This window comes from Equus przewalskii, chromosome 9 (assembly GCF_037783145.1).
Source record: "Equus przewalskii isolate Varuska chromosome 9, EquPr2, whole genome shotgun sequence".
Classification (NCBI taxonomy): Eukaryota; Metazoa; Chordata; class Mammalia; order Perissodactyla; family Equidae; genus Equus; species Equus przewalskii.
The window spans coordinates 30,224,469-30,238,447 of NC_091839.1; the positions used below are offsets into that span (position 1 = coordinate 30,224,469).

Here is a 13,979-nt window from a genome sequence, read left to right on the forward strand (position 1 = left end):
AATATTTGAAAGAACAAATAGAAAATTTAACAGACTATTCTTTAATTCATTCTGTCAAATGAATAATGCATGTCTAAGTACTTCTTTGGTTTATAAACACCGCATGCTGAAGCTTTCTCTTTGAAGTTTGTAGAAATGATTCTTCACATTTTATTGACTGAATGCTGATGCAGGGAGAGGTTGGAGGTCAAGAATATTTCAATTATTCATCTCCTCTCCAGTTGAGAGGAAGTGAGCATTGAATTCTCCATGTATGACAAGTAGGGCCTGTTTGCTCCCTGGCCAGGCTGAGTAAGATGCTTGGGCACCCAGGCTGCCAATAACGCAGCTCCTTGTTATGGAATCCCATGCTTCCCTTTTCAGGTGCATTTCTACAAACAATTACTGAGTAGTTAGCTGCATCTCCAGTTCTGTATGAGGAGGTGAGGCTGCAGAGATGAAAGAAATTTTCCTGCCTTCCAGGGGAAGCTCATAGCCTGGTGGCAGTGAGGATGGCAGGCAAGGAGGGAGGAATGGAGACAACAAAGCCATAGACATGTAAGCAAACCATCTCAAGACAGGGTGACAAGTGTTGTGACAACAGTGGGCACCAGGTGTTAGCCCAGAGGAGAGGCACTGACCCAGAAGGGTAGAGAGAACTTTCTATGATGAAGTTTGTAAGGTGAAGTCAGGGAAGGCTATTCCCCACAGAGGAGGCAGCACATGTAAACGCTAAAGGTGAGAAAAGATTCGCAAGCAGTTTGTATATCTGGAAAGTACAGTACAAAGGAGGGGGATGGCAGTCAGCTGGTATGAAGACGAGGCTGGCAAGGAAGGCAGGGGTCTCGTCATGGCGTATAGATGCCATGGACAGCGTGGTAGTTTGGTTTATCATGCAGGGAATGAAGAGCCTTTTAATTTAATCACGGACAGGCAGATATGATGGTCAGAGACGGAAGAGACATCTTGGGACATCTCAGTTTAGTGGATGACATGGACAGCATAATTGCCTTTCACCTGTCACCCGTGAAAAATGTCATGTCTTTAAATTGCATCAAACTGCAAAAGTGGAAATAGTATGAAAGATAAAGCCTTATGGATTAAAAATTCATATTTCAACTGAGTACATTCCCTAGTTTGTGCCAACATGGACACGTTAGACATACAGAAGAGCTCCTCGGGGCTTTCAGGTAAATGAGATTTAAAAACCTGCTAATATTTTAAGACAATGTAAATGTAAATGAGTTATAAGATGGAAAAGTTGGAATGGAAAACTTTCCTGGAGATCCATTTGTCCTAACATGTTGGGACCCATTGCAGTTTTTGACTGCTTTTTAATGGTTAAAAATGGATGCCTGGTCACAAGAAGGTGGAACTATTAGCCAAAAGGGTTTATGTCCTGCTGGCTCCCAGATTCTGAGTCACGACTGGGGCTGTGGGGAGAGTCCACTCACCTGAAGCTGAGACTCTGCTGCCAGCTCCTGGAAATACGGGGACTGGGGGTCAGTGAGCTCCGCCTTGAACCTCCGGTTGGCCAGAGAGATGCTCAGCTCCACCTTCTGCTCCAGTGGGCCCCTGGGTAGCTCAGTGAATTCTGTTTCTCTTTGCTGAGTTAAAAAAGGTCTTCCATTAATATAAACCACAAGCAAATGGTTATATTATATAACATATTGCTATTGTCTCAAGAAGTGGATTAGGAAGGCTTGAGTGCTTCTAGAATAAAAGTCCTATTGACTAGAAGTGGCCTCCAAATTTCACTGGGAGACAAAGCACCGAAGCTCCAAAGAGTTAACTATTTAGAATCCTTGAGAACACTGTCATTTGATGACTGTGTGTTCTTCCTGAAAGCATTCACAGACACGCACACACACACACACACACACGATTCATATGTGTTGCTGGAGCATCACTAGGATTGTGCCCCATCCTAGCGTAACTTTATAAATACTCTTTGATGAGGACTGGATTAGACAAGATAACCTATAGATGCTGAGGTATCTAATATAATCCCTTTTAGAGAAGAGTCTGCCCTGGTTTAACGAGAACCTGTGTACTTAAGCTTCACATTAAAACTAGTTAGAAAGCACTGTCAGGTGAAGGGACGCTTTGAAATCTCTCTCTCAGAAGGAATGGCATATCTGAGCCACCTTTGGAAGCCTGTGGCTGTGAATAGACACTCTATTCTGAGGATCTGGATTTGGCTTCTGCTCACAAAGGGCCAGGGGTCATCCCTTTTGCCCTCTGGTCTGGGAACAAGCATGCGTCTCTCATTGTTCTGAACTCACATGGGCTCCCAGGGCACAGAGCAAGCCTGCAGCTGGGTTTCAAACTCGGGGTTTGATAGATTTTCAGCCTTGGGTACCCAGACGATTCTGAAATCTGCACAGCTTTCTCAAAAGAGTAAAAAATATGTCTGTGGAAAATTGAATGTCTCTGGTAATGTACAAGGTGAAATTAGGAAGCTGTAAAAAGAGAAGAACCAAGAAAATGCTGACGGGCAGAACTCAGCCGAGTGGCAGCTGGTGTAGTTTCTCCTCACTTCTTATCACAAACTCCCCTCCTCCACGGGGAGCGGACTGCGGCACAGCCTCTGACTTTAATAGGGCACGTGGAGGATGTGGAGTCACACTTACCAGGCTACTGATGTTTGTTTGACAAAAAGGTTACTCACTCATTCATTCACTCATTCAGATCATACACATCGAGCCTCTGTATGCGTGGAGCACAGGACTAGGATCTATGGGAAGTTAAGAGGAAAGTGTGGCAGAAACACCATTTCAGTAGGCAGATTTAAAGTTCACATGAGACATTTAAATAAATTCCTTAGCTGTATTACCAAGAAGTCTCGTAACTTACCCTCAGCTGCTGCACTCATTTTCCATGCCTCTCACCCAGCATCCTCACAGATGCCTCACTATCTAGGAGACAAAACCCAGACTCTTTTTCTTGACCTTCAAGGCTCTCCACAATCTGATACCAATCTGCTTGAACAATTTTAGTCTCTCGCTCTTCTCCCTGCCCTGACCACCAAATGGCTCTGTCCACTCTTGCTGAGACACTACATTTTTATGCTCGTCTCCTGACTGGAGACTCTCCTCGCTGCTCCCCATGCCCACCTCCAGCAAACACATACCTCCACTTTTTTACTTCTTACCAACATCCTGTGGGTCGTTTAAAAGACTATCTCCTCTGACCATCTAGGGTAGAAATCTTTTCCTCCTCTAAACTCCTGTAGCAGCAAATTGCTGATTGTCTGAATTGCTCATTCAGTACCTATGATATACTCACCTAGAGTCTGCTTTTCATATGCTAATCTCATTGAATCCAGCATGATTCTCACACTTCATCAAATCTTCCGAAGTAAAAAACATGAGGCCATTTAGGCACAAAACTCTCAGTGAATACAAATGACTGGGGTCAAAACCTTTGCAAACTGTCCTGGCCTATCATTTTGTCCCAGTCTATACATCTGCCATCTTCAATCATAGCACTTGGACTGTTTTGTTGTACTTATTTGCATTATAAGTTTCTTGAAGACAGAACAGTGTCTTGTTCATCTTAGGATCTTTGGTGTTAACCCAATGCCTGGTACATCAGTGGATTTTAGTAAAATGTTTTCTGAATGAAGAGTAAGTGATAGGTGCAGGTTTTAAAAAGAATCTTAACAGGAGGATGTAATGAATGCGAAATGAAATATTTAGAGGATATTTAGTCCAGAAGGAGGGACCTATATTAGATTTGAAGAATATGGCACACAGGTAACGTGAGAAAACAGGGAAGGAAAACTGGAATTGTCCTAGAAATTTTACAGTGAATATGTTTAATCTCAATTTCTTCCAACAGCACTTTTCACTGTTGATGGAATAGTATTTTTGAGAAAAATAAAACCTTTATATTCTTTGTTTACAGCAATAGTTCCACCAAATCTGCAGCCATCTGATGTAAAGGCCAGAGAAGATGGCCAGCAGGCTTCTCATCTCTGAATTTTTCTGGGAAGCTGGTGAGACTGACCCTCCTACCCTCACTGTCCAGCTTTGACCTGTGCCTTGGGGAGAGGATCACAGGAAGGGAAAGAGCTGGAGAAGTCGCCCAGACATGGGGAGTCCGCAGTGGCAGCCTGGACGAGATGTGCAGGTTCTGATTTGCTACCCCTATGCTTCTGCCCCCTTCTGAGCCTGCTGCTCACTGGGTGCTGCCACAGTCCTGACACTCAGGAGGAACCAGGATGGCGTTTCCCTGCTTTGGGACTGAGTGTCTAGGATCAAAGCTTTCTTGGGGGGTTACAAATGCCCCCCCTCCTTTTTTATAACCAACATTAAATTCTGTGACAATCCCCTCATCCTGCATGCCTTTTCACTCAAAGAGAGCTGTGGCCAGTGCTCCTCTTTGCTTGTGAACACTTTCTATTTTTCCCCATTTGACACACAAGATTTTGATCATTTTGATATTTATCTGAACTATTCATCCTGGACATGACTGAGAACGAAACTTCTACCCTTGTTGTCAGCATGAGATCACACTTCAGTGGAGAAAGAACTTGATGGGTTGATTGATAGATTCATTCATTCTAATGTTGGTGAGCACCTGCTGTCTAGAAGGTTCTGCGAGGTACTGCTTCTTGCAATTCCTCTCACTTTGTCCTTGTTTTCAATTTATTTTCCCCCTTAGTCTCTAGGAAGAAGTGAGGATGCTAACTAAAACAAAGTCACTGACTCTTAATCAGAGTGATAAAAATGTAGCCCTAATAACATTGGATGGCTGGTTTGTCCATTCTCTTTTCCTGTTTCACTAATAAAACAAAGGCAGGCATGTGAAGGGCTAGACTGGCTCTCAGAATGTCTTACTATAGGCATCTGGGTGACGTTGAGGAGTGTCTCATCAGGAGAGAGAGGCAAGGGCCCGAGGGAGATGCTGGCAACATCTGTGGAAATTAAAAAAATTACAGGCACAAAAATGAGACTGGAGGAGGTTACATTAGAGCAAGGTCAAAATATCAAATACTTTTTCCATCATTATGGAATTTCCAGATGTTAGGTGCATTCTGAACTCCTTTTTTTTAAAGATCACATAAATATGTTCTTGAGAAAAATATAACTCACACTGTTAGTCCAAGTTGAACTCATCATTCTTTCTTCCTAGACCAAATTTTGGTGCTCTCCTAGATATGTTAAAGGGTTAAATATGTATCTCCCACATACAGTTAACTATAACGGTATTACAGTTAAAGAGTTCTGGTTGTGAGATCTCATTAATTTTTCTTCTGGTGACTATAGAATGGATGCATACACAGATATTTTTCTTGAATTTGTTTGTTTGAAAATACTGGTAACGATTGCCTCCAAATTGTAGGATAATTTGGAGTGATTTGGTTTTACCTTATTCTCTTCTAGATTTTCCAAGTTTTATACAATGAATTTAAATTATTTTATAGAGTTAGAAATACAAGTTAGTTTTGAAAATGTACATTATAAATTTTTCAACTTCAATTAAGGATTGCTTTTGAAGTACCACGTCTTCATGATGATTTGAATTAAGGTTCAGAAGCAGACAAAATGAGGACATGTAACCTTACCTGTAGAAAAAGGAAGAGTGTCTCCAGGCTTTCCTACTGTCTCCTCTGGGGATATTTCACCTTTTCTATCAGCACAATAGGAAAGAAAGAAGAGGTGGTGAAAGAGAGCTTGATGACAACAGAGGAAATGCATTTAAATTTCCTATACTCAGTGGACTTAAAAGTTAAAGAAAAGGTATACTTTAAAATTGGATCTGCCTGATTTTTCATAGCCGAAGTAACTGTCAAATTATTTTCATCAGGTGAAAATTCAAACAATTCCCCAAATCGTTCTGTTTGACTCCAGGATTTTCCATAAGCATCTTGGTTTTGCGTGGTCCTGGGGAGTATTTCCACAGGAGGCAAAGCTGGTCTTTGTAAGCCCTTGTGCTTACACCGTGTCCTTAACATCAAAGAAAATCAATGACATGATCTAGGACTGAAATATTCTTACTAAAATCTCAGACCCTCAAACCTGCAAATCCAGAGAGTCATTAATTTTATCTGACAAACTAACTCTTGGGACTGCTGGGAAAATAGAGGTGTAGGAGTGCTCTGAACTCACCTTCTCCCTCAGGCACAACAGATTTACAACTACCCTTGGAACAATTACCCCTGAGAGAGGACTGGAAACTGGATAAAAAAAACCCCCACAACAAGGGACACAGCTGACTGAGGGTGGAAGAGGCAGAAATTCCTTCCTGGAGAGAACAAAGCCACATTCTAGCTGCAGTGCTTCATGGCCAGGAGCAATCCTAAGGTATGAAGCCTTCCCTGGAGGAGTGGAGGATCTGAGTGGGAGAGCAAAGCCACAATAAGCAGCTTTTGAACTCCGCACAACTGAAGCAAGTGTCATAATATCTGGCTTGGCTGGCTATTAACAACAGTGGGGAATAAACCCAGAAAAGCTATTGAACATAAGAGAAAGAAAAGCCTGCTCTTAAAGGGCCCATGCACAAATTCACCTGTTTAGGAAAGCAACACAAAATCACCAGAAAGAAAGGTACACAGTCTTTTGGTAAAAAGAGACTCACTTTATAGGCTCTAGGCATATCTCAGGGAGGCAGGAGGTGGCTGGGACCACCTCCCAAGGGACTGAGACATTGGCAGCAGACATTATTGTGACCTAGTACAGGTATGCTGACACAGAAATTGGCAGATGCCATTGGAGCTCTTCCCCTGGCCTGTTAGCACAGGGGTTTGCCCAACCCACTAGAGCACAGATTTAATCCAGTTGAACCAGGGCAGACAGCCTGCCCTAGGGATGGGCCCTACCCACAAGCAACCCCTTGGGCAACCTGTGGACCTGCATAGGTGGGGTGTGTGTGACCTCTGCAGCAGGGCAAGTGGGTCTGCTTCAGTGGGGCGAGGTGTACACACAGGGCAGGACTGCATGGACAGGGTGTGTGGGCCTGTGGGGGTGGGGCTTGTCAGCTGCAGCAGACCTGGGCTCCTTTAAACAGCCATATAGGGGATCTGCCCCACCTTCCAATGCCTAAAACAATTATGTGCTGCCATGCCTGGGGCTGGCCCCACCAAGCTGTACAACTGAGAGAGCTGACAACAGCCTTGCAGGCCAGAGGCCTACAGCAATTCTGAGCCCCTGAGTCTAGCAACCAGTCATGCTAGGGTCTTATTCACTTAACAGAAAAACTGCAGTAGGAATGTTCTATTAGACCTTGCAGCCAACTGTGCTGGGGCTCCCTCAACCCAATAAAGTGACTGAAGGGACCATAGCAGCTGTACACAGCTGAGCCTTATAACCAGCTGTCCAGGGGGACAGCCTAACCTCCCCAGGCACCTACAGTAAGAGCAACCCCACCACAACAAACAGACTTGGGTAGCCCACACAGGGGGCACTCCTGGAACATTTGGAACTGGTGACAAGAGGGAAGCCCACTGTGGGCCTCATAAGGCATATGTTACATGAGACCACTTCTCCAAGATTGAAAGACTTAGCTGATCTACCTAAAACACAGATAAAAGTGCAGAGAAATAGGCAAAATGAGGAGACAAAAGAATATGTTTCAAATAAGGGGACAGGACAAATCCTCAGAAAAAGAACAAAATGAAACAGAGATAATCAACCTACCTGATAAAGAGTTCACACTAATAGTCATAAGGATGCTCACTGATCTTGGGAGAAGAATAGATGAATACAGTGAGAACTTCAACAAAGAATTGGAAAATATAAAAAAGAACTAATTAGAACTGAAAAATACAATAATGGAAATGAAAAATTCACTAGATGGAACCAATAGCAAAGCAGATGATGCCGAAGAACAGATCAGTGGGCTGGATGAAAGAGTAGAGGAAATCATCCAAGCTGAACAGAAAAAAGAAAAAAGAATTAAAAAGAATGAGGATAGTCTAAGGGACCCCTGGGACAACATCAAGCACACTAACAACTGTATTATAGGTGTCCCAGAAGGAGAAGAGAGAGACAAAAGAGACTCTATTTAAACAAATAAGAACTGAAAAACTTTCCTAACCTAAGTTAGGAAACAGACATGCAGGTACAGGAAGCAAAGAGAGCACCAAACAAGATCAACCCAAAGCAGCCTGTAATAAGACACATTATAATTAAAATGTCAAGAACTGGGGCCAGCCAGGTGGCATAGCAGTTAAGTTTGCACGTTCTGCTTCTTGGTGGCCTGGGGTTTGCTGGTTCGGATACGGGGTGCGGATGTGGCACTGCTTGGCAAAAGCCAGGCTGTGGTAGGTGTCCCATGTATAAAGTAGAGGAAGATGGGCATGGATGTTAGCTCAGGGCCAGTCTTCCTCAGCAAAAAGAGGAGGATTGACAGTAGTTAGCTCAGGGCTAATCTTCCTCAAAAACAATAATGTCAAGAACTAAAGACAAAGAGAGAATTCTAAAAGCTGCAAGAGAAAGGCAACAAGTGACACACAAAGGAAACCCCATAAGGCTATCAGCTGACCTCTCAGCAGAAACCTTACAGGATAAAGGAGAGTGGCAAGATATATTTAAAGTGCTGAAAGGAAAAAACCTACAGCCGAGAATACTCTACTGAGTATGGTTATCATTGAGAATGGAAGGAGAGATAAAGAGTTTTGCAGACGAGCAAAAACTAAAAGAGTTTATCATCAATAAACCAGACTTACATGAAATGTTAAAGGGACTAATTTAAGTGGAAAAGAAGACCATGAATAGGAATAAGAAAATTATCAAGAAAAAATAAAGTAAAATCACCGGTAAAGACAAATATACAGTAAAGGTAACAGAACAACCACCTATGAAAGTCAAAAGACAAAAGTACTAAAGTTATCTATTTCCAAGATAGGTTAGTGGATACACACAAAAAGAGCTTAAATATGATATCAAAAACAAAATGTGGGAGGAGGGGAGTAAGAGTAGAGCTTTTAGCAAGCAGTCAAATGTAAGAGATCATCAACAATATAGATTGCTATTTACAGAGATTATTAGATATGAACCTCATGGTAATCATAAACCAGAAATCTATAATAAATGCACACACAAAAAAGTGAAAGGAACCCAAACATAATACTAAAGAAAGCCATCAAGCCACAAAGGAAGAGAGCAAGAGAAGAAGAAAGGAACAGAGAAGAACTACTAAAACACCCAGAAGAAAGTAACCAAATGGCAATAAGTATATTCTTATCAATAGCTACTTTAAATGTCAATGGACTAACAGCTCCAATCAAAAGGCATAAGGTGGCTGATTGGGTAAAAAAACAAGATCCATACATATGCTGCATATAAGAGACACACTTCAGACCTAAAGACACTTACAAACTGAAAGTGAAGAGGTGGAAAAAGATAGTCTATGCAAATGGCAATGAAAGAAAGCAGGGGTAGCAATACTCATATCAGACAAAATAGACTTTAAAAGAAAAATTGTAAGGAGAGACAAAGAAGGGCACTGCACAATGAAATAGGGAACAATCTAACATGAAGATATAACACTTGTAAATATCTATGCACCAAATATAGGAACACTTAAATATATAAAGCAATTATTAAAAGACATAAGAGGAGAAATAGATGGTAACATAATAATAGTAGAGGACTTTAACACTCCAATTACAACAATGGATAGGTCATCCAAACAGAAGACCAATAAAGAAACATTAGCCTTAATGACACATTAGATCAGATGGACTTAGTAGACATATACAGAACATTCCATTCAAAACCCACAGAATACACATTCTTTTCAAATGCACATGGAACATTCTCCATGATTGATCACATATTAGGCCACAAAACAAGTCTCAATAAATTTCCAAAGATTGAAATAATACCAAGCATCTATTCTGACCACAATGCTATGAAACTAGAAATCAACCATAGGAAGAAAACTGGAAAAACCACAAATTTGTGGAGATTAAACAAAATTCTACTGAACAACTATTGGGTCAACAAAGAAATCAAAGGAGAAATGAAAAAATACCTAGAGACAAATGAAAATGAAAATATGCCAAAATTTATGGGACACAGCAAAAGCAGTACTAAGAGGGAAGTTTATAGCAATACAGGCCTACCTCAACAAAGAAGAAAAATCTCAAATAAAAGGGACCCCTCATACACTAAATAATTTAAACCTGAAATTACACGATGTTATAAACCATTGTGACCCCAATAAAATAATTGGAAGAAAAAGAGAAAAATCTCAAATAATCTAACAGTGCACCTAAAGAAACTAGAAAAAGAAGAAGAAATAAAGCCCTGAATCAGTAGAAGAAAGGAAATAATGAAAATCAGGGTTGAAGTAAATGAAATAGAGACTAAAAAAGCAATAGAAAAAAATCAATGAAACTAAGAACTGGTTCTTTGAAAAGATAAACCAAATAGATAAACCTTTAGCTAGACTCACCAAGAAAAAGATAGAGAAGGCTCAGATAAATAAAATCAGAAACAGAAGAGGAGAAATTACAAAAGATACCTCAAAAATACAAAAGATTATAAGAGAATACTATGCAAAGCTATATACTAACAAATTGGATAATCTAGAAGAAATGGATAAATTCTTAGAATCATACAACCTTCCAAAACTGAATCAAGAAGAAACAGAGAATTTGAATAGACTAATCACCAGGCAGGAGATCAAACAATAATAAAAAATCTCCCCAAAATTAAAAGTCCAGGACCAGTTGGCTTTCCTAGTGAATTCTACCAAAAATTCAAAGAAGACTTAATACCTAGCCTTGTCAAATTCAGGAAATTGAAGAGGAGGGGCAGTTTCCTAACTCATTCTACAAGGCCAATATTACCCTGATACCAAAACGAGACAAGGACAACACAAAAAAGAGAAAATTACAGGCCAATATCACTGATGAATGTCAATCAAAATCCTCAACAAAATGCTAGCAAATCAAGTACAACAATACATTACATAGATCACACACGATGATCAAGCGGGATTTATTCCAGGGATGCAGGGATGGTTCAACTTCCACCAATCAATCAATGTGATACACCACATTAACAAAATGAAGAATAAAAATCCCATGATCATCTCAATAGATGCAGAGAAAGCATTTGACAGGATATGGTGTCCATTTATGATAAAAACTCTGAATAAAGTGGGTATAGAAAGAAAGTACCTCAACCTGGTAAAGCCCATATAGGAGAAACCCACAGCTAATTTCATACTCAATGGAGAAAAACTGAAAGCTATCCCTTTAACAACAGGAACCAGACAAGGATGCCCACTTTCACCACTCTTATTTAGCATAGTATTTGAAGTCCTAGTCAGAGCAATCAGGCAAGAAAAAGAAATAAAAGGGATTCATGTTGGAAAAGAAGAAGTGACACTGTCACTATTTTCAGATCACATGATTTTATACATGGAAAACCCTCAAGAATCCACCAAAAAACTTTTACAAATAATAAATGAATACAGTACAATTACTGGGTACAAAACTAACATACAAAAATCAGTTGTGTTTCTATACACTAACAACAGAGTAGCAGAGAGAGAAATTAAGAATACAATCTCAGGGCCAGCCTGGTGGCATAGTGGTTAAGTTCACATGCTCCACTTTGGTGGCCCAGGGTTCACAGATTCGGATCCCAGGCATGGACCTACACACTGCCTATCAAGCCATGCTGTGGCAGGCATCCCACATATAAAATAGAGGAAGATGGGCACAGACGTTAGCTCATGGCTAATCTTCCTCAACCAAAAAACCCAAATTCAATCCCATTTACAACTGCAACAAAAAGAATAAAATACGTAAGAATAAACTTAACCAAAGAGGTGAAAGACCTGCCCACTGAAAACTATAGAACGTTGTTGAAAGAAATTGAAGAAGACACAAAGAAATGGAAAGATACTCTTTGCTCTTGGATTGGAAGAATTAAAACATAGTTAAAATATCCATACTTCCTAAAGCAATCTACAGATTCAGTGCAATACCTATCAAAGTTCCAATGGCATTTTTCACAGAAATAGAACAAAGAATCCTAAAAGTTATATGGAACTACAAAAGACCCTGAATAGACAAAACAATCCTAAGGAAAGAGAACAAAGCTGGAGGTATCACACTCGCTGATTTCAAAATATACTACAAAGCTATGGTAATCAAAACAGCATGGTACTGGCACAAAAACAGACACACAGATCAATGGAACAGATTCGAGATCCCAGAAATAAACCCACACATCTATGGACAGCTAATTTTTTGACAAGGTAGCCAAGAACATACAATGGAGAAAAGGAGAGTCTCTTCAATAAATGGTGTTGGGAAAACTGGACAGCCACATGCAAAAGAATGAAAGCAGACCATTATCTGATACCATGCACAAAAATTAACTCAAAATGTATTAAAGACTTGAATGTAGGACCTGAAACCATAAAAATTCTAGAAGAAAACATAGGCAGTACACTCTTCAACAGTGGTCTTAGCAGCATATTTTCAAATACCATGTCTGACTGGGCAAGGGAAATAAAAGAAAAAATAAACAAATTTGACTACATGAAACTAAAAAGCTTCTGAACAGCAAAGGAAACTGAACAAAACGAAAAGACAACCTAAAAATCTGATGAGCAGTTAATATGCAAAATATATAAAGAACTCAAGCATCTCAAGAAGAACAAAACAAACAACCAAATCAAAAAATGGGCAAAAGGTCTGTTTCCAAAGAAGACATACAGATAGCCAACAGGCACATGAAAAGATGCTCAACATCACTAATTCTTAGGGAAATGCAAATCAAAGCTACAATGTGATATCACCTTACACCCAGCAGAATGGTTATAATTAACAAAAAATAACAATTGTTGGTGAGGATGGAGAGAAAAGGGAAGTCTCATACACTGCTGGTGGGTGGGCAGACTCTTGCAGTCACTGTGGAAAACAGTATGGAGATTCTTCAAAAAATTAAGAATGGAAGTACCATATGATCCAGTTATTCCGCTGCTGGGTATTTATCCAAAGAACATGAAAACATGAAAGCATAAAGATACACGCACCCCTACATTCATTGCAGCATTATTCACAATAGCCAAGACTTGGAAGCAACCTAGGTGCCCAACAGGGACGAATGGATATAGAAGATGTGGTACATATACACAATGGAATACTACTCAGCCATAAGAAACGATGAAATCTGGCCTTTTGTGACAATATGGATGGATCTTGAGGGTATTATGCTAAGTGAAATAAGTCAGATGGAGAAAGTCAAATACTGTCTGATCTCACTCATAAATAGGACGACGACAAACAAATATGTAAATACAGAGATTAGATTGGTGGTTATCAGGGGGGAAGATGGGACGGAGGAGGGTGAAAGAGGTGACTGGGCATATGTGTATGGAGATGGTTGGTAATTAGTCCTTGGGTGGTGAACATGATGTAGTCTACACAGAAACCAAAATATAATGACGTACACCTGAAATTTATATAATGTGATAAACCAGTGTTACCTCAATTAAAAAAAAAAGCAACTCTTGTGGTTTCAGTAATGGGAGAGAGATATGTCTCTGAATAATGCAGGTGTATTAAATCCCTATTCTGAACACAAACATTGCCTAAAATAGTAACCAGCTAGAGAGTTGTGGGAAGGTTCGCAGAGCCATGCAGTGGCAGTGTGGAAGACATCTAAAGGCAGATCCAAGGTTATGGTTATAGAGCTGTCTGCATGGAATGTTGGCCAATTCTAGTAAGCTTTAGTTACAAAGGAGTAGCATTAATTGTGTCTTTTGAAGCTCACTGAAAGAGTTGTTACTATAAGCTATTAGGTTCCAAAAGATTGTGTCTGTGTTAGTACAAAATAGTCATAGTTGACCAATATATTTGATCCAGTTTTCTGTGGCTCATGATGATGGGAGGACCAAAGGGAATGGCTAGGTGCTCTATTATTGTAGAGTCATCCAGATTGGCCATAGCCAAAGGGACTATCTTCATATTCCTACTACCCCAATTCTGCCAAAGTGCTAAGAGGGGTAATATACAACATATTGTC

At 40.2% G+C, this 13,979-nt stretch overlaps 1 protein-coding gene across 1 annotated transcript in view; it reads right to left on the reverse strand.

The window, feature by feature from the left end:
- The window catches only part of IMPG1 (interphotoreceptor matrix proteoglycan 1), a 120,814-nt gene that overhangs the window by 66,577 nt on the left and 40,258 nt on the right, over positions 1–13,979 (reverse strand). Inside the window, exons 5-7 of the mRNA XM_070558991.1 lie at positions 5,552–5,616; positions 4,824–4,900; positions 1,434–1,586 (exon numbers count right to left, since the gene is read on the reverse strand). Coding sequence (XP_070415092.1) covers positions 1,434–1,586; positions 4,824–4,900; positions 5,552–5,616 — 295 coding nt within the window. The remainder of the gene's footprint in view (positions 1–1,433; positions 1,587–4,823; positions 4,901–5,551; positions 5,617–13,979) is intronic.